This window comes from Syngnathus typhle, linkage group LG2, assembly GCF_033458585.1.
Source record: "Syngnathus typhle isolate RoL2023-S1 ecotype Sweden linkage group LG2, RoL_Styp_1.0, whole genome shotgun sequence".
Classification (NCBI taxonomy): domain Eukaryota; kingdom Metazoa; phylum Chordata; class Actinopteri; order Syngnathiformes; family Syngnathidae; genus Syngnathus; species Syngnathus typhle.
Window position 1 is genome coordinate 20,001,558 of NC_083739.1, and position 19,991 is coordinate 20,021,548.

Consider the following 19,991-nt stretch of genomic DNA (forward strand, 5'->3'; position numbering starts at 1 on the left):
ACTTTGGGCTGAAGTCAGCTGAGATAGGGTCCAGCAACCCGCGACCCTATGAGTTTTGTCCCAGGAAGTATCATTTGAATTTCAAACTGGGCATGCGCCAAGTAATTTTGACCAATCAGAATCTGGGCAAATATTTTGAGATGGATGGATGGATGGATAATAAATTTAAAACCACATGTTTCCTGTACCACTCACTGATGGGACAGTTATTTAATGTACCACAGAACATGCCATTACATAACTAGCACCCCCACTTCTCTTGCATAAACATAACAAAATCTGATTTATGGTTGCATAAAAGAAAATAAAACCAAAAAGGTCTTGCACAGATGACCAGTACAGCCATGAATGCAAGCTTCTAAATTATAATGAACTGTCAAGTTATACTGTATGTGATTTCTTGTTAGCATTGAGATGTACCAAATGAGTTTAACAAAGATAACGTCGAGTAACGGGAGTTCTTATCATTTGAAAATGATTCTTTTGGTAAATTAAAACGTATTCAACTTCTATATTTTACACTTCAGCCGCATTCTCTATGTATATATTTAACAACTAGTTGTATAGAATTTGTTTATTCTCCATGCTTGCAGTTTTTGATGTTTTTTTTCTACTTGTCCTTCTACACCAATCTTAAAGCAGTAATCTGTAAAGGTTTGACTTTTACTCTGTCTGTCTGAACTCCACAATGCTGATGTAGCTTTGGAAAGATTTCCTACAGAGCTGCTACTTGTTTGCCTTTTCATTGGGCTCTGAATAAAGCAGTTCAAGCAAGAGTACCGGAAATCACTCCAATGAACAGCTGCTACCGTTGAATCAGCTCTTATCACACACAGCACGCTCACCCTCCTTTCTGCTGTGATTTCTGCCTCCCTCCAACTTTGTTGGTCCCTCCTTTTTTTTCCCATATTGTTTCTCTGCAAGCAAATGGCTCGCATGAGATCTTTCAGCAGTCCAACTCACAGCAATTTCCGTTTATTTTCTGCATAAAATGAAAAGAAGGCTCAGCAGGCTGAAATTTCAGACTCTTGCATGTAAAAACGTCAAATGTTGACTAGTTTAAATGTAATCCTTGAGCAAAAAAGAAAATATCAAGCCGGTAAGAAGTCATCTATTTATTGGATTACATCACCTGAACATACACAAAAGATCTTTGGAGATTATGGTTTTATCCTGTGATGTCATAGAATGAAGATGCTGGGATGAACAATATTTTGGAAACAGTTCTCAAGCATTCCTGTGTCACTCGGTCACTGACTAATATTCTTCTATAGACAGGTGTGTGTGTGTGTGTGTGTACTTTTCAAACACCAGACATGGATGTTCTTCATCTGCTTTGCTGGGAGCCAACACTAATCTTAGATGAAGGCTGGTCTAACTTAATGTTTGGGTGAGGCTCCCTATATGTTAGCTTTTGACAAGCATCCTTGTTTTTCACCATTTCCGCATTAAGTGCCAATTTGAGGATTTAAAGAGAGGAGTGACTATCCACGAGTGAAAACACACCAACATGGTATTTCCTTTCTTTGTTTTGCAGTCCCATCTAGCTGATTTGAAAGTGGATTGAACAACACACATCTCTTTAACAAACCAAATAGTTGAACTGATATTTTTCAGATTTACTGTAGATGACATTTTGGACCAGGAGCAAACTAGATATGAGCTTATTGCTTGGATGACGCATCATCGCGTGGGGCTCTCCTCTCTGCTCATATAAGGAAGACTTGTCAGTAACTGAAGTGAGATCAGTTCAGGATATAGTGGGGAAGGCGGGGGACATCTCCCAAGAGACATACCAGATTAGGTGAAGAAGTCAGGGGAAAACATTGCATGGGTGAAAAAAATACAAACAAAACAGAAGATTCCTTTATACTGAGCTCATAGGGAGTCTCCCGTACATAGACTCAGCCTTTTCTCTTGAGAGGTTGACCCTAAAGACCAAAGAAGGACCAGTGCGCCTATTAGCATGCTTACGTAAGAGCTCAGTTTCTTGGCAAAGACCAAAAGTATTTCAGGAACAGTCTCTTCCCTTTTCCCTGTTTGACTTCATCACCGTCTTCTTGAAGCTGCTTCCCATCAAAAGAAGGAAGGACTTATTTACTCGGCCGGCCGGTGTAGATAATTGGATTGTGTTCTACAGTACATACTGTGACTCCTCTGCCGATCTATCTGCTCTCGCTCTCATGTCAAGGTTTGTAAATGTTTGCAATCACTGATCAAATAATGCATCTTTCCGCATAGCTGCGTGACACGGTAAATTGGTTAGTCATTACACAAACAGGAGAGGTCTCATCAATATTCTCACTTTCAAATGTTGGATGGGTTGAGCTTCAACTTCTACTTTTAGTTACGTCACCGCGTTTTCCAAGTAACCAGTAGTGACCCTTAAATGGCATTTTGCAACAATTTACCGATACTAAATAAAAGCAAGCTTCCCAGTAGCTGTTATGTGGCCGAAAGGCCTTCTTTGGTCACGTCACTGTGATCGAAAGCCAAATAAGTCTGCCAGACTGGAAGCTACATTGCTCCTGCTTGACCGACCTCTGGCAACATTCTACTGACACGCAGACGATAGAAGTGCATTCTGAACCTGGAGATTAAAATGAAATTCTTTAACAATGAAATCATCTTTCTTTTCTGACAATTCTTTTCTGTTAATTATACTTTTTTTTTCATTGAGTGTAATGTCTTGTACTTCCTTGTTGGATCTCAAACACTAGAGGGAGTGAAGGGCTAATAACTGGCGCTTGAATGCAATGTGTCAGTAATTAAGAGAAAATCCAGTGAGGGGAAAGATTGTTTCCTTCTTGGGCTCCAGAAGCACATCCTGTTTAACACTTTACTGTAGAAAAGAACTCAAGAGTACAATAGCTCTTACTGGTAGGCAACTCGTACATTCAAACACACAAACGATCTGGCTAATATGTCAATTTTACAACTTTAAATGTTCCCATCACTGCACTAAACATTCACCTCCTTATATGAATCCTAAACTCATTATTTGCTTCAGTGTTTATCATAGTCTGTCACGTTCTCGCTGTCACTGCATAACCATGGCAACTAGGTAAACACACTACAACACGATCCCTGAGGGACATTTCACCCCTATACGGGCAGAATGATTTACTGCAGGTATGTTCTCTCTTTCCACTTTGAGCAACCACCCTAAACTCGTCAAAACAATTTGCTGGTGACAATTCTTCCAAGAGGATAAATGGTTTCACACAGGATATATCTTCTGGAGAGAATGAGAGTGGGAGAGGGTGGAATTCCAAATTTGATCTCTAATCTGCCTCAACCAACAAACCGCAAGGCCTCATCATAGCAGACCTCTTGAGTGGTGACATTTTGAGCGGCAGTGTGAACACCATAGCTGCACACCAGGTGCAAAATAATACGACCATGAAAAGACTAAATCCAAGCATTGGGATTCGGATAAACAGGCAACAATGTAAAGTAGAACTCAGTAGTGCAAGTACAATACTGGAAGACGAGATCTGTTCCCATTCCCGACGTAATTTCTAATTTCCTATGTTTTACTCCACAGCATCTGGAATGAATTCCAAATTGGCTTGAGGGCATGTGGCGGCCAAGCATCTCATTATAAAATGATTTCAACATGTCACAACCTTCAAATGAAATTCCAGGATCCCCTGATATTTCACCTAACATCATAACGTTGTTATTGGTTTAGTAGTCTGGTGAACAAAGCAAAATTGATAACATCAGCAATTTTGTTCAGTGAAATTCCGCTTATTTAAGATTTGCTATTGTTTCACAATAATAAAGTTTTTTGTTAAAAATATCATTTTTATATGATGAAAAATGAAAAGTAGTCATTGGAGTCAAGGGATTATGGTCAAATGATTCATCTTGATTTTTGTCGGGAAGGTGATACATTTACTTGGGTTGTTAGTTATGCAGGGTCTTCACCATAAATGCATGTGTTTTTTTTAAAAACTCAAATTATATGAAGGCCATTTATATTGTGTTTTATGTGTGGTATAAAACTATCAACATGGGCAATTAGAAACACTTGTCAACTACTCAGGATTTTCTACGCTTCGCTTCAAGACTTAGTCCCTATCCCCTGCGAATAGTAGGAGTTTACTTTACTTTTGACGTTTTTAAATACAATAAAATCTTTTCAAAGTTGTAAAAAAAGGCAAGTTAAATAAAAAATAAATAAATAAAAATATAAATAAAATTACAACCCAACATTTTTTGGAGGGGGGGGGGTATGTCTTTACCCCCAAATATTGTGATTTTAACTTCTTGGTGGTGGCGCAGTGCCCCCCACACCTCCCTCTAGCTACACCAATGGTTGCCAACAGATACACAGGGTGGATCTTTCTCAACTCACCACCCTCTCTCTGCTGGATTGGTAGGGTCCCTGGCCCTAACTAACAAGTGAACTGACGGAATGACTGATAAATTGACAAATTCAAACCAACTCATCACCGCATAGCCTTTTACCTCATCTGATTAGTAGTGGTAATGAGACTGAAATAGTTTCAAGTCTCCAACTGCACACAAATGAGTGCGCAATGAATCGGGGGTTTTGGCACATTGCTCAAGGGCACCTTGTCATCACCTAGGAGCTGGCATCTCTCAGCAGTCTCCCTCTGTCTGTTTTTGTGCCATAGTTTAGATGCCCAAGGACTTGAGTTCATATAGTCCCACCCGATTTCTCACTCTCTTTGTAGTTCACTAAAAATGTGTCAAGATTGTGTTACAGAAACTTTTTGTTCTCATACACTAAAGGAATATGTGACACAGTGGTGTAAGATATCTGTTTTTTTTTCGTTTGAACCATTTTTGTTTATGAGTCACCTTCCTGTACCAGTTAATGTTTTGACAGAGGGTCAAGCTAAAATTTGGAGCAATTTAACAGCAGACTCTCCCTTCCTGTGATGCAATTCCTCTTTTCCAAGTCAATTTCCCATACACTATATTTAGAGAGTGTTGAAAACTGCTTCCATGTTGCAGCAACTCAGGTTGATAACAATCAAGTTTATTTAATGTACCTAAAATAGAATATAACTAGAACATCTATAGACTTTGATGTAGAATTATAGGAGAAAATATTGGGATACGCTTCACAAAGTTGCTCATTGTGAATCTACGTTAAATCCCCTTGCTGTTCGATCTCCAAATTGTTTTCTTCAATACATTCCTATAAAAAAAGGATTGACACTGAATTAATGGTCAAAGTGACACCATTATTAAACTTTTGATTAACAACTGCTTAATCTTAACAAAAACAATCAACCAAATAGTAATCCTTTGGTGATGTGTAATGAAAAGAAGCCAGGGATTTGAGTTGACTCACGTGTTAACAGCTTTTTGCTTCATCAGCTGCCTTATAAGTCTAAAAATAAGCTAACCATTGTATTATAAAACCTATTTTATGCTGGCTATTATCCTCAATGTGTCCTGGTGCAGTGATGAAAGTACATCAATGTTTTGGGAAATGGGGTCTCTTCACATGTATACCTTGCCTTGTTCTTTTATTATAATCATCCACCAGGTATTGCTCCAATGTTATTTTAATGAGCTGCTAGGACAATGCGTATGGCTTTCCTTCGTCAGTATTTATGGTTCCGTGCTCGTCATCCCACATCTTCTTTTTTCCATCATTGGTACTCTTCTGTGGTGACACTACAAAAACACAAAATAAAGTCCAATGACATACCTGCAGGCCCTATATTTACGAAATACGATGACACCCTCCACACGCATCTATCTACACAGCTCCGAATGTGCCTGCATGTACGTTGATCTCATCCACCTAAATTGGATTACATCACTTGTGCAACAATTCAGACCTGCTTTTAGCCAGTCTAAATATGAGTCTACTGTGCTTTCTCACCAAAGTATCAGGAGAGCTAGGGTAATGTAACCGAATCGTTTTAGTGCATTCCAATTTGGAGGTTCCACAAAATACCCTCCCGCAACTCAAATGCTGAACTCCTTTCCCCATCTGTTGCAACATGTCGTGGCTATTGACAGTATGGCAATCTTATTAGACAATTTTTAGGCGACATAAAGTTCCACGTCAAATAAATTGTATAGATCAAATCAAGTCAAATAAATTGTATAGACCTTATTTATCTCTAGAAAGAAAAATGCATATTCTGCTTTGAATAGAGTGGGCACGTATTTAATGGTTGGATCCACTGAAACTTCTGAAAAAGATGTTTGGTGAGCCCAGGTGCTCAACAACAACATTCCAGAATGGCAGCCAAATATCCTGTCCTTTTGTTTTGCCATGACAGGCAGACAGACAAAAGACGACTACCTTGGAGATCCGGGTTTAGAGGACCAAGACCAAGGCCAAACTCAGAATATCTATATCAAAAGAAAGAATATGTTAGGTTTGCTGTATGGTGCAAAACTTTAAATTTTAATCATTTACTATGGTCCTTTGCTTTGCTACAAATTAGTCACTCATCTAAAGAGTGCTACAGTTAATGACTGAATAGATGACCCTTGTACACTCCATCATAAATTGTATACTTGCTTCGTCTTGGAATTGTTATCGCTGTATTTTTAGCAGAGGAAAGATTGTAATCTTCTTACTGCTTAAAGCTTGCCACTTTCTGGTAACAACGTTTTTGGGTGGGCGTAGTTTCCACGGCAACCAGACATGAGTCACCCGTGTCAAGTTTAGTTGATTCAGCGGTTCAAGCGAAGTCTTGGATTCCCAGCTCTCTTTCCCACATATGCAACATGGCTGGAAAATGAAAATGAAGGGATCGGTTGGTGGCACGTTGCCTAGTGTTCTTACTTGATTTGCCCTTTGCCCCATCTACGTCACTGCCCTCACACGCCCCTGCTAACCTTTCCCTCATATTACTTTCAGAAGTCATCTGCTTTCTCGCTATAGTATGCCGCCCTTACAACTTTTTTGTGTGTTTCCACTGAACACAGCCCTTGATATGTGGTGGTCTTTCATTCATCGTTCCCTGAATTGAAATGTTGCATTATAGCTAAGTAGTACAGTATTCACGAAAAACTTTTTCACTTGTGGGCGACAACATTTGCGGAGTGTTTAAAGTCACCTCATCAATGCTCCAATGTACATATTTACTTTGACTTTCATTTTGTCTTGCTACCCTTCTGTCCCTGCAACCTTTTCGCAGAAACCCCGCCCTTCACTCCGCCGCCTCCTCCTTCTCCTTGTCACTGGGAGGAAGCTGGAGTCAGATGACTTACTTTATGACCCACACCCAGCAGATGTGTGGGCCACAGGGAAAGACAATGTGTGTTTGATTGTGTGACAGCGAGAGTCGAGAGAAATGATTCATGGTGTGTGTCTAGGCCAAGCCCGTAACTGTTTTACTGCAGAAAAAGAAGGCAGAGATGAAACACCGGCACTTTACTCTGGCCTGAAGAGAGTTCTGAAAGGAAAACTATTTAAGTCTACTTTAAACTGTTTATCTAAAGTACTCACAACCACTGATAACCTATTATGAAGCCGCTCTTAATGACAGCTTTAAAGTATTTAAAATGAAAAAAAAAGAAGTGATGCAACGTGCACACAACACTGACCTGAGATTATCTTTAACCTTCTTTTAGATCATTTGGATGACTGAAAAGTTGCACACAACTTCAGAGTTTGTAGCTTTGTACAATATTAAAACATTTGTTGTCAATACTTTTGCATAAACTCCTCATTGTACAACACAGGAGTTTGATTTCAGAGGCAAAGTTGTGTCAATTGAGTACATTTTTCATAATATATGTCCAAAACAACCAGCCGTGACATGAACCCCATCATTGGCCCTAAAAGAGATTTCCCCTCATTCGATGTTCAGCCAAAGAAGACTACTTGACCTTGATTTGAAATTTCTCTCACCATGGTGTCAGGCGTTTTTGCATTCGGAGGATCTTATACAAGTAAACAATATCGGGGCTGACTTTCCTGGTGATGTCTAGTCTCTCCTCCTAGTTTGAGGAGCAATAAATTCTCTGGCTCTCCATTGAGAGACCAGAGATTTCTGAGGAATTCCTTGCATGCTGAAGTTATTCCCATGGGTTCTTTTAGTTCACTCCTTATCTGCCAATCTGTCTCCTAAATATGTTTAATCCCCCATCCCTGTTCTCTGGAATCCCTTCTCCATTTCCGCCAAGTCTGCCCAGTTCCTTTCAGTCAGTAGATGAGTGTGGATTTACAAAATTTATATTAGCTCAAATCAACACCAGTGATTTAGATAGTGGCTACGCTTACATGAACGCATTTATTTGGATTACAAATGCCTGATTAGAATAAAAATGCTCCATTTAGAATATTCAGGGCGCATCAAGCCCGTTCTAATCAAGATTTTATTCCAAACGAGAGAGACGGTTTGTGTTGATTGATAATTCTATTGTCATGCAGGAAGACATTTATTCAAAAATTTAGGAACAAAGCGCTTTTATCGAGCTTGTCTGTAACGTCACTATATATGTTTCTGTTATTTCCGGAATCTGCCATCTCCTTCTGTCTATTATCGCATGCAAAATAGCGTACAGCTGGCCTCGTGTGTCAAAAATGAACTCCAGCAAATACAAAAGTGCCATCTGGAGGATACATTACAGTTCAGACTCAACGTGACAATTTGGATTATATAATTTTTGTCCATGTGCAGCAGCTTGTGACAAAATTATCAGGTTGCGAAAATATAAAATGAATCTGTCCCAGGAGGCTGTTTCCGATTGCAACATATAATTGTCCCCATGGGGACAAAAGTCTGAGTTTTATCATTATAAAATCTTACGTAGCTATAATACTATACAAGTCAGTAAATTTTATATTTCAGTTTGATTGTCATCGTTGACACTTTTGCTGATTGTCAGTGGTACCCTACAGACAATGCGTGCCCATTTTAGTTTGGTTTGTTGTCTAACACTCACAAAGTTTAAATTAAAAGTATTTGCGATACAATGTTCGATATCAACGATATAAGCTCGATGGTCTCTTAGAACTAAATTCAATTAGTTTATGGAATAATAGTAGATAATTAAGAAGATTTATGATTAAATCTAATTCAGCTCTAATTCCATTGGTATGCTCTCAAGATGGTTTGCAGGCTGCAGAAAACTGCCAAAGTCTTTAACACGATCATACATCACAGTGTATGTGTCACATATCAGGTTGGACTAACAAGAATACAGATAAACATGGTTTGCTTGGACAAGGCATGGGAAAATGACCTTATTCCCAGTACGGGGTGCTTTTGAAATACCACAGGTCAGAGTGTAAATTTTTCAGAAGCAGAAAGAATTTCCTACACTCAATGCAGACTTGGGAGAATGCTGGCGGGAAGCCAGAACGGAAGCCTTGGTGGCTCTTTTCTTATGCTTCATGTGGATGAGTGCACACTGGTCAGAGGATGCTGAGGCTCTTCATTTTGAAAGACTTGACAAGGTGAGGACCCTTGTATCACCGTCCTCAGTGTTGGACGTAATTGGCCCAAAGTGTTTTGCTCATGTTTGACCCCAGTCACATACAGGCATAAATTTACATCTTAGTATGGATACATTTCTGTTTATTCTTTCAATTTTTAGTCATCCAGAATCACGCCAGACTTGACGTCCTTGCTCTCTGATACCACTTTGCCGTCCACCAAAGTCTGAGTCACTGTTACCACTTTGGTCTCAACGGTCTTCTTTTTGATAGTGTCCTCAAGACTGAAAAAATAAACAGGAACAAAGTATTTTTTAGCTGTCAATGAAAAATACCTTGGTTTGGATTTGAGTCTACACAGTGTTGTGTGAGGATTGTTGCCATACTTGCGCCAACTCACTTTATGTCTAATCCTCCGTCAAGCAGCCGCCTGTACTCGGCTATCTCAGCTTCCAGTTTGATCTTGATGTTGAGGAGGAGTTCGTATTCACTTCTGTTTTGCTCGATCTCAGCGCGGAGTTGAGTGAGCTCTTCCTTCAGCCTCAAAATCAGCTCGTTGTATTTTTTCACTTCCATGCTGTAGCGCATATCAATGTCCTGGATTGTGGCCCTCAGGTTCTCGAACTGGTTGAAAAGAGGTTGGGCTATTTAACTGAGCAATTATTTTATATTATGGATATTCAAGACAAAGGTTACCATGCTCAGTGCTGAGTGATACTCAATCTCCAATGTCTGATATTTCCTCTTGGTTTCAGATAATATCTGTATTTCTCCTTTCAGGGCTGTGTTCTGCTCAGTTACTTTGGCCCGCACATCTTTCATCTGCGCACAATATCAAAGATGGAGAGTTCTTACTGGCACTCAACAAAGTGCCTCAAACTAATCACTTGGAGTACCTGGTACTCGTGCCATTCTTTGACTTCCTCTGCATTCTTCAATATGATCTTCTCATACTTAGCCCTCATCTCTTCCATAACCCTGCTTATGTCCTGCCCTTTGGGGGCATCAACATCCACATGGACTCCAACCTCAGTGATCTTGGCACGCAATTCAGCAACATCCTGTCAAAGGGGAAATAAACAGGGAGTGATTTCCTGAGCAATGCCTATCCTGTGCAATCAGTCAAACAATGCATAAAATGGTACACTTTAGAGATGATGCTTAAGTGTGTGAGTCGTTGAATTGTTTTTGGTGAACTGTAACGCTCTACTGTTGGCGCTCCCTCACAATATCACGGTTCTTCTTAAGGATGAATAATTCTTCCTTCAGTGATTCAATGTCGCTCTCCAAGTGCAGTCGCATCACATTGGTGTCATCCAGAATCTTTCGAAGTCTTTCAACATCAGACTCCACTGTCTGACGCATGGATAGCTCGTACTCCATCCTAGAGTGAGTGAGTGAGTGAGTGAGTGAGTGAGTGAGTGAGTGAGTGAGTGAGTGAGTGAGTGAGGGAGGGAGAGAGAGAGAGAGGGAGAGCGAGAGAGGGAGAGAGAGAGAGAGAGAGGGAGAGCGAGAGAGGGAGAGCGAGAGCGAGAGCGAGAGCGAGAGCGAGAGCGAGAGCGAGAGAGAGAGAGAGAGAGAGAGAGAGAGAGAGAGAGAGAGAGATTTGTTTGATCGTATTTGGTTTGTCATAACTCCAAATCGGAACCCGGAGCTTAACAAACTCAATACTCACTTTATCCTAAAATCATCTGAGGCCAACCGGGCGTTGTCGAGGGAGATAGCAATTTGCATGTTGCCCTTAATCTTCTCAAAAATCTGAAACATTCATTCATATCAATGCATGAAATTTATGATTTTGTACATTGATAGACAGTTTGTGATTTTCACTTTGATTAATAAAATAGTTGAGAAAGCAACCTAGGATATATATCTATTATCACCACATAAAGATAAAAAACTACAATAGTTAGAGCTCGAGCTCAAAATGTAACAACAAATGTTCTAATATACATTGGGATAAATCATGATTTTTGTGTTTGGTTATTCTGGTATCTCTCCATCTCGTTTTACGAAACCATCTATTTTCTATGATAAGTATCCTCCTCTGTATCATGGCAGGGGCTGAAACCTACCCCAGTCCGTTTTTGTAAACTACAGCCTAAACCGGTCACTAGGTAATCATGAGCAATTGTAACTGTTGCAATGGGAATCTGCAGTGTTACATTGTCTCACCTTTGCTCTCAGATCTGCAATGATGGCGTTATATTTGCTGTACTCCCTCCCCTCCAGTGGGCCTCTTGTCCCAACGGCCTCTCTGATTTTGATTTCCAGCTTGCTGTTGGCCTTTTCCAGACTTTTCACAGTCTCCATGTAGCTGGCCAGGCGGTCGTTCAGCTGCTGCAGGGCAAACTTCTCATTCTCGATGGCCAGGATTCCAGATGTGAACCCTGAGGACAAGTAGTCATACCCACCGCTGTACCTGTTGCCAACACCGCTAGAGATCAAGATTCCACGGCCCCCTGCCCCGCCATACACAGTGGGGGCGTACGAATAAGTCTTCTGTCTTACGGCGAGGGTCTCCATGGCTAATTGTTGATTGAGCAGAAGCGTCCGGGGCAGGAATCTTTGGCTGCTGAGAGTAAACCTGTAGGAGAGTGCTGGAGTCTTATATATAATTGTGGAAGGCAGTATTCCCTCTTGCCACACCTCTCCTCACTATATTGCATTTTCACCTGACTTTCCCCCCGGGGATCAATAAAGTATCTAGTATCTATCTATCTAACCTTTAACCAGTCTTTGTAGACTTTGCCCAAGCAAACTATCAAAGACATGAAGGTGTGCTGGCATTTACATTACACTGCAGTATGTGTGATATCGATGATTACAATAGCAGCTAAAGGGATGCTGGAAGAATTTCAATTATATGGTCAAAATCTTCTCTCCACCTGCACAATCTAATCTAATGAGATAAGATTTGTTGAATAAAAGTCATAAAAACTTGATCAAAGATAATACTCACTTTCACTTTTAATCTCATGTTTATTTAACCCTGATTTTGAAAGTCATTTCTTTTTTCAGAGTGCATTCTGCAATTGACTTTTGACCTGTCCAGCGTGACCCCACTTCCCAAGTCAGCTGTACTGATCCAAATTAAATCCCGTGATCGAATCTTTTGTCCTTTATGCAAAACACCGTCGCGTATGCGCGGCGCCGCAGTTGCAGTTCAGATTACAGTAATCCCTTGCTACATCGCGGTTCGTTTATCGCGGTTTCACTACATCGCGGATTTTTGAATTTTGAAAATTTGTGAAAAAATTCACATATAAGTCACTCCTGAGTATAAATAACCCCCCCCCCCCCAAACTATGAAAAAAACCGCGATTTATTGTCCGAAAAATACGGTAAGTCTTTTGAGATCATTTGGAATGCTAAGAGAATAGACCTTCTCTGGAATGTCACTGTTTTACGGATGAATTCTAACTTCGATTATACTTCGCTATCCTCTAATGTCAATTCAGGTATTTGTTACTAAACACAGTAGATGGAGACATCTATTTACGTAACAGGCATGACTTCAGCACTGCACCTGATGACATTCTGTGAGGAGGTGGTTACAACCCGTCGTGATAATCGTGTGTACCGGTTTAAGGAAAGACGAGGTGTGGGCGTGTCTGACAACAACTCTATCCAATTAAAGCACCTCTTATTCCCTTGAAATGCGATGTGCAAGTGGCGCACTGATAGTCCTCGGCATGGCGCAAAGTGAAAGTGATTCAACTGAATTTGCTTGATGTTCTAATTCTATTTGTAGATTTCACAAAAATCCATGACTTGAACTGGGTAGACTTGGTCTAGTTGGTATGGAATGATCTATTAGCCTAAAGGCTAGTTGCAGTTTGCATAGTGGGAGCCATCTGCCTGTCTTATCATGAAAGAATTTCTGTGTGTATGTAGTTTAGGTTTCATAAAATGTCACAATTGACAAACTAAAATGTAACCAATGAAAATGGTGATGTGGTTTGTACGTGTAGTATGTGACACTTTCTTCTATCGTCTACTGTGTACTGTTTGTGTTTGGTAGTCTTGCAGTTCACTCAATTGACTTCTTCAGACACCATTTGATGGATTACTGATCAACGTGAGAAAATGAGGTTGGATTTGATGGTTATGTTTGTGTGCCCAGTGATTAATTGGCTACTAATCCAGGGTGTAGTGTACTAATCCAGGGTGACTATATCACCCAATGTCAGCTGCGATAAAGTTTGAATTCCTCATGACCTTGAATAGGGTAACTGAAAATTGATGGTGTATTTGGGATATAAAGTTTAAAATAAAACACATAAATCCCTGGAATGAACTTTATTGATATGTTTGAACCTCACAGCACGACTAACAGACAGACTCAACCGGACAGAAAGAAAAACCAGGATGTCAGAAAAGTGTTTGAAATTAAATGGCCCTCGTATTGTTTCAAAACATCCCTCAACTTGCCTCATAACATGAGCAGACAATCTGCAGGCCAGCATACATACACAAATAGCAGAACGTCTATGATGAAATAAATAAAAGATGGTTTAGTTTTCTTCTTGTCCAGTTTTTGATTCAGTCAGCTTGTGCAGGGTTTTTTTACTAAAGAAGTCAAGCTAATCACTGCAATGGTTTTAGTCTAAGGGTTAGTTACTGTTTAACTAAGATGCCATGAGCCAATTGGAGCAAAATATCAGTTTTGGCCATATTGAGGTTATTGTTATTATTGTTGCAGCCAATGTTTCATGGCTGCCTCTGGTATTCAGAGGTTCTTGGTGTCGGTGGTGGAGGACACAACCTTGCCATCCACAAGGGTCTGTGTCACTGTCATGACCTTGGTCTTGATTGTTTTCTGCTGTTCCAGAGCATCCTGAAGCCTGAAGAGAGAAAAAAAAGCAGGAAAAGATCAAACATCAAACCATAGAGCTCAGTTTACAAACAGATTTTTCTCGACTGAGTAATCTACACACTGGAAGTCTTCGCCATCCAGCAGCCGTCTGTAAGTAGCAATCTCGGCCTCTAGCTTCATCTTCATATTGAGCAGAGCTTCGTAGTCTTGGGTCTGCAACTGGATGCTGCTGCGAAGCTGAGTGAGTTCGGCCTCCAGGCCCAGGATGATACTGTTGAGTGACTCGATCTCCATGTTGTAGCGCATCTCTGTGTCCCTCAGCGTGCCTTCCAGAGATAATTTCTGCAAAAGTGGACGAGACATGAAACGAAGGAGTTAACATGTGAAAAGAACGAAGCCATCTGGCTGATGACAGCACCATAGCGACGGGTCAGCCATGTGTAAAGCTTATGCCAACAAAGTCCATGGGTGGGTGCTGAGTTGGGCATTTCAGGGAGCTGAGATAAGCGTTGTGTTCAGGTCAATGAAGTATGTCAGCTAAGTGCTTCTCACCATGCTCCTCTGGGACTCCAGCTCGATCTCCAAGGTTTGAAACTGTCTGCGTAGGTCATTCAACTCTGTCTGGGAAGTCTTCAGGGCCTCTGTGTTCACATTGACTTGGGTCTGCACTTCTGTGATCTGAAATCAAAATTGGAATGTGAGGTACCTCAAACAAAAGCACTGGGCTACGGCGAATTGCAATTTGTTTTCAGATAGTTTACCTGAGATTCATGCCATGCTTTTAGTTCATCTTGGTTCTTCTGTGCCATCTTCTCATACTTAGCCCTTATTTCTGCCATGATCTGAGCGAGGTCCTGTCCTTTAGGAGCGTCAACGTCTACGTGGACTCCTGACTGGGCGATCTGGTTACGAAGTAATAGTACTTCCTGGAGAGAGAGGCCACAATACAGTTGTTGTAAAAAGTCATTCAGAAATTGGTGTCTTTTGAACTTCCTGTCATACTTTGTTGAGGTAAAATAGGTGTATATGTAGTAAAACCGTCTGAAGCTACTGAATGTATTGTCTGACCTTTTTCTCAAACACCAAATATGGATTTCATGATTGTGTTGGCTTTACCAAAATAAAATCAATATATTCTTGTTACAGATTTCCTCTATAAAACATTGCCATGGATTTGTTTTTATTTCTTTTATTTTATTTCATTTGAATTTATTGTTTTCCTGAGTCTGAGTTAAATGCCTACTACTAAAGTCATTGTAGCTAATCTGAAATCTGAAAAATGTCATTCCTAAAGAGCATAATTAGCAAAATGGGTAGTTTTTAAAACTAGCCGTTTGTATGGACAAGTTTCAGAATACTTAAGAGACAAATTGTTTGCAGTTTTACTCACGTTGTCGTGGTTCTTCTTAAGGTGGATCAGCTCCTCCTTCAGGGTCTCAATCTCGCTCTCAAGATTCATGCGGCTCATGTTGGTGTCATCAATCACCTTCCTCAGACCAATAATATCGGCCTCCACTGATTGGCGGATAGCCAGTTCAGACTCGAATCTAATCAAAACATATTGATTACGTGTAAAATAAAAGGTAAAATTCCAGATTAGACCTACTTTGCTCATCTGAAAACTCTTTTGCTAATCATTTAGGACATTTAGTATTTTGGTAACATACATTAGTCTTTAATATTGTGTAATTTGGGACGCAAATGCAATGATGATGAGAAAGTGACGATTTATCACTACATAACAATTATGATCATGAAGAGGACATATCCATCCTTGGAGCCATCCAGCAGTCAAACAGGATGTGCCTGCAGCTGTTTGGCTTCAGGTTGCGTGTTACATCAAACAATCGCGCCTTACTTCACTCTAAAATCGTCGGCTGCCAGGCGAGCGTTGTCAATGCTGAGGACCAGGCGGGCATTGTCCATGGTGGCATCAAACACCTGCAACAGGTTTACAAAAGAGGAACGCTATTCAAATTGAAATCCGATGACAGGGAGTGGATCAAAACGCTTTCTGTTGACATTGACGCCAAAAGGCTTTCAAATATAAAAAAAATGTGGGACGGCCTTTAAGCAGTAGATCTTTTGGTTCATGCATATTAGCTGATGGTATAAAAGCAACAAGCAAAAGCTATTAGTAATTTATCTCTTCTTAAATATGAGACATTTATCCAATGGCCCTCCGCTCTTTGGCAGCGTCGCCTAACATTTTGGATAATGGATTAAATGAATGTAGTTATTGTTTTGCCTTACTACTGTCATCTCAAGCCATTGGCCTTTATGCTAAAACAAGTCCAGCTAGATAGTAGCTAGGAAGAGTTTAGCTCTTTTTTTTTTTTTCAAAAAATTTAATATTCCCCCAAGTAAGCGGATACAATAATATACAGAATTATTAGCATTTTGGACCAAATATATCCAAATATCTGTCGAAAACAGATGTACTTTGACTTGCACTATAAAGTAAAAGTATAAAGTTAATGGCATTTAAGTGGATTTTGTATGTTCTTGTCCAAAGACCTTCATTCTATGGTTTTACATATCATACACTTTCCTATTAAATAAATGTTCAATAAAAAAGCAGGTCAATTGTTTTTTAGTCCCATTGGAAAAGTGAGCGACACACAAGAGCTACTGACTTCATATGTACATTTCAACAGACTCATGGTTGGTACTGTTTACTTTTGGAAAGCGTACAGTAGATAAATGGGGGCATCCAGGTGGAAAAGCCCAAGAGCCAATGAGCGACTGCCACAGAGTCAACTGCTGCCAAACAGGATATTTAAGACAACAGGATGGGGGCACGTGGATTTGCATAAAGATGGTGGTAATAGAGGTCAGGGTAGTGTGTGTTTGTGTGTTAAAGCTTGCGTGTGAGCGTCTGCAATAGGCCGTTGACTTTAGCGCTGTGTGGTTGTTGCTGAAGTTTGAGTCTGTATTTTTTCAGATGGGGGTTGAATAAACTGTAAAAAAATGGCAAGAAGGAAAAGATTTACATTAATAGGTGTCATGTTTTTACCAACCTGACCCCATAATATTTGTGTTGCTGCCTTTATGAAACTGTAGGTTCTCTTTGTTTTCCTTCCCAATTCTGTTTTATCACTTAAGGCTTTTACTCACTGGATTGAGTAAGTGAGTGAGTGAGTGAGTGAGTGAGTGAGTGAGTGAGTGAGTGAGTGAGTGAGTGAGTGAGTGAGTGAGTGCTAAATAGCAAATGGAACATTGATACACAATATTGCACATTGCGGTGAATTAAAATAACTAAAGTGTGTGTTTTTGTCCCCGAGGCTTTATAGTTATTTCATTTTGTTTATCTTCATTTTCCGGTCCCTGTGACCTGTCCTGATCTTTTTCCCGACTGTTTCCGGTCCAACCCCCAGTTCCTGGCCCACAGTGACAGAGGGGTGGGGGTTGCTGTTGAAGGTGGTGGTGGTGGTGGGAGGGGGGGGGGTCTTTGCCATGGACCCACAGGAGGCCAGTCTACACTGTCTGCTAGGTATTCACTGCTGATGATTAACACCGACCACTTAAAGGTTTCTCGCAAAAAGACATTCTCACGATTCTTCTCAGCTAATGTCTGACACTTGGTTTCATTCATTCATCTCACCGATGACCTGGCAGCCCCATCCAGCATGGTTTTAGCTTAAAGGACATAAAGTACATGGCCCAAATTCATCCTTCCTTAAAGTACATTGCCTCACCTTCCTCCTCAGGTCATCCAGGATGACCTGGTACTTGCTGTAGTCTCTGAAGTCCGGTCCACTCTTGCCCAAGGCCTCCTTGATCTTAATTTCCAGCTTCTGGTTGGCCTGCTCCAGGTTTCTGACCGTCTCCAGGTAGTTGGCCAAGCGGTCGTTGAGGTTCTGCATGGCAAACTTCTCATTGCCCGTGATGTTGCTTCCGCTCCCGGACACCTGGATGCTGCTGGAGAAGCCCCCTCCTATTTGGCCCATTCCCGCTAACTGCCCACTGCGCTGACTGGATGAGATGCTGACACGGTTCCCCCCGGCGCCACCGTGGATGGTGGGGGCCCTGTAGACAGAACCTTTGCCAGAGGATGTAGTGCGCACCGAGTATGCAGTTTGCTTGGAGGTTTGCATCTTTGCTGGAGAGACTCAAAGAGTGAGGCAGAGGCTGGGTTAGCTGAAATGGGATCTCACCGACACAAGGCAGAAAGAGAGGGCCGCTAAACTATATAAACCTTTTGGGCCCTCAGGTCCGCCCATCAGACCACTCCCCCTCACCCTTAGTTACCTCCTCCTTTTCCACCGGCCAAAACCGCAGCAGTGCTTCCACCATGCCTGTCCTTTACAGTTTGTCCCAAGTTGGTATATTCATTGTGGCCCTGCCATTTTGAATAGTTTATATCTTTATGTTCAACATGTATCAACTGAAAAAAGAGCTATTCCCTACAGTCATTCATTACTTGTCAGTTTTGAACAATAAATGAACAATAAAGCAGCATCAGTCCTTGTCTTAAACTTGACTTTTTTCTTTACACATAAGATAAAATAATATTTTAAATTCTGTTACTCCGCATAAGCCACACACAAGTACATTGCAAACACCATTAAGTCCAAAATTAATAAAGCATTTAAGAAAAAAGCTACTTCACTTGCAACTTTATTAGCATATATCTAATATACATATATATTATAAATGTTTACAAGATAACTACTTCAGATGCAACTTTATTAGCATATAATTATTTTTTTTGTTCAATTGGCCCAAATATATTTTTGTGTTGTTTATCTTTATGACACACATTCTTCACTGGTATGGGATTGAGAAACAACCATGACTCAAGTTGTTTCTCGATCCCATTTAGTCAGCTGGGTCACATCCCGTAAATTCATGCCCCACCCGCCAAAGGTCACTCAGTTTCGATTATGTCAGAAAATAAAGAAGTGTACTGCAATGAACTTCTGATCATCAAAATTCTCATGAAACAGCTCCATTTGGAGAAATACAAGATGTTTTAGCAAAAACCTGCGACATTGAATATATTGATAAAATTCAACAAAATATTTTTAAAAATTTTTTGGCTGTAGTATTGATTCCGTCCTCCTATTTTTGCAGTATTGTATTGAAAAAAACAAAGTCAATGCCATCATTGACAAATCGACTTCAGCTTGGCTTTCATCTTATTAGTGTCGATTTAATAAATTTGAAATCACGTCAGATCTATAGCAAGGGTGGTCCGAATCCAGTCCTCAAGGGCTGCTGTCCTGAATGTTTTACATGTCTACCTCATCCAACATCCCTTATTCAAATGATTAGAGTCGTTATCAGGCTCATTCAGAGACTGCTGATGAGCTAATCATTTGAATTGACAGTTGGACAGAGGGGATGTAAAATGGGCAGGAACAGCATCACTCAAGTACCAGGATGCAGGATTCCAATAAAAATCCAAAAAGCAGGAAAGGGTTAGGGTTGACTTTTAACCAAAGGAATTTTCCACCCTAACTATACATATGTACATTCAACCAAAATGAGCGTGTGCTCAAGAACCCAACATCTTGTAATCTGCAAGTTTTTAGGCGTGTTTACACTTGTTTGCTATGTTTTGCTATTTGGTGTGTTTCGTCCGGGTGAAGATATTATCTCACATGTGAGTATGAACATTACTTGAACCAAAGTCTAGTCTTTAAAAATGACTCCATCAAATCCATCTTTTTAATCTTTTCTATGGACTGGCAATTGCATTACTGCCTTTGATTTTATCTGTGTGGAATTTTCAGTCAAGTGCTGGGTAGATTTGAAGGCTGCATCAAGAACTGGTTT

At 40.4% G+C, this 19,991-nt stretch overlaps 2 protein-coding genes across 2 annotated transcripts; both read right to left on the reverse strand.

Annotated features, from left to right (window-relative positions):
• Nucleotides 1-9,315: 9,315 nt before the first annotated feature.
• Nucleotides 9,316-12,315, reverse strand: LOC133148013 (keratin, type I cytoskeletal 18-like). The gene is made up of 7 exons (XM_061271368.1): nt 11,567-12,315; nt 11,067-11,149; nt 10,619-10,775; nt 10,288-10,452; nt 10,088-10,213; nt 9,792-10,015; nt 9,316-9,675 (listed from the first exon to the last, which is right to left on the reverse strand). Exons 1-7 carry the CDS (start codon nt 11,915-11,917, stop codon nt 9,549-9,551), a joined length of 1,233 nt encoding a protein of 410 aa, XP_061127352.1. The 5' UTR covers nt 11,918-12,315; the 3' UTR covers nt 9,316-9,548.
• Nucleotides 12,316-13,678: 1,363 nt separating this feature from the next.
• Nucleotides 13,679-18,388, reverse strand: krt18a.1 (keratin 18a, tandem duplicate 1). The gene is made up of 7 exons (XM_061297678.1): nt 17,909-18,388; nt 16,069-16,151; nt 15,601-15,757; nt 14,972-15,136; nt 14,763-14,888; nt 14,332-14,552; nt 13,679-14,238 (listed from the first exon to the last, which is right to left on the reverse strand). Exons 1-7 carry the CDS (start codon nt 18,305-18,307, stop codon nt 14,124-14,126), a joined length of 1,266 nt encoding a protein of 421 aa, XP_061153662.1. The 5' UTR covers nt 18,308-18,388; the 3' UTR covers nt 13,679-14,123.
• Between the last annotated feature and the right edge of the window lie 1,603 nt (nt 18,389-19,991).

Bases quoted from the DNA above. Each gene is read 5' to 3' on its own strand.
- krt18a.1 (XM_061297678.1), bottom strand. From the start codon at position 18,307: ATGCAAACCTCCAAGCAAACTGCATACTCGGTGCGCACTACATCCTCT. The intron at 14,553-14,762 runs GTGAGAAGCACT...CCACTTTTGCAG, and splicing joins TGGAGTCCCAGAGGAGCATG to AAATTATCTCTGGAAGGCAC. The intron at 14,239-14,331 runs GTGTGTAGATTA...TTCTCTCTTCAG, and splicing joins CTGGATGGCGAAGACTTCCA to GCTTCAGGATGCTCTGGAAC.
- LOC133148013 (XM_061271368.1), bottom strand. From the start codon at position 11,917: ATGGAGACCCTCGCCGTAAGACAGAAGACTTATTCGTACGCCCCCACT. The intron at 10,016-10,087 runs GTAACCTTTGTC...CTTTTCAACCAG, and splicing joins ATCACTCAGCACTGAGCATG to TTCGAGAACCTGAGGGCCAC. The intron at 9,676-9,791 runs GTGAGTTGGCGC...TTATTTTTTCAG, and splicing joins GACGGAGGATTAGACATAAA to TCTTGAGGACACTATCAAAA.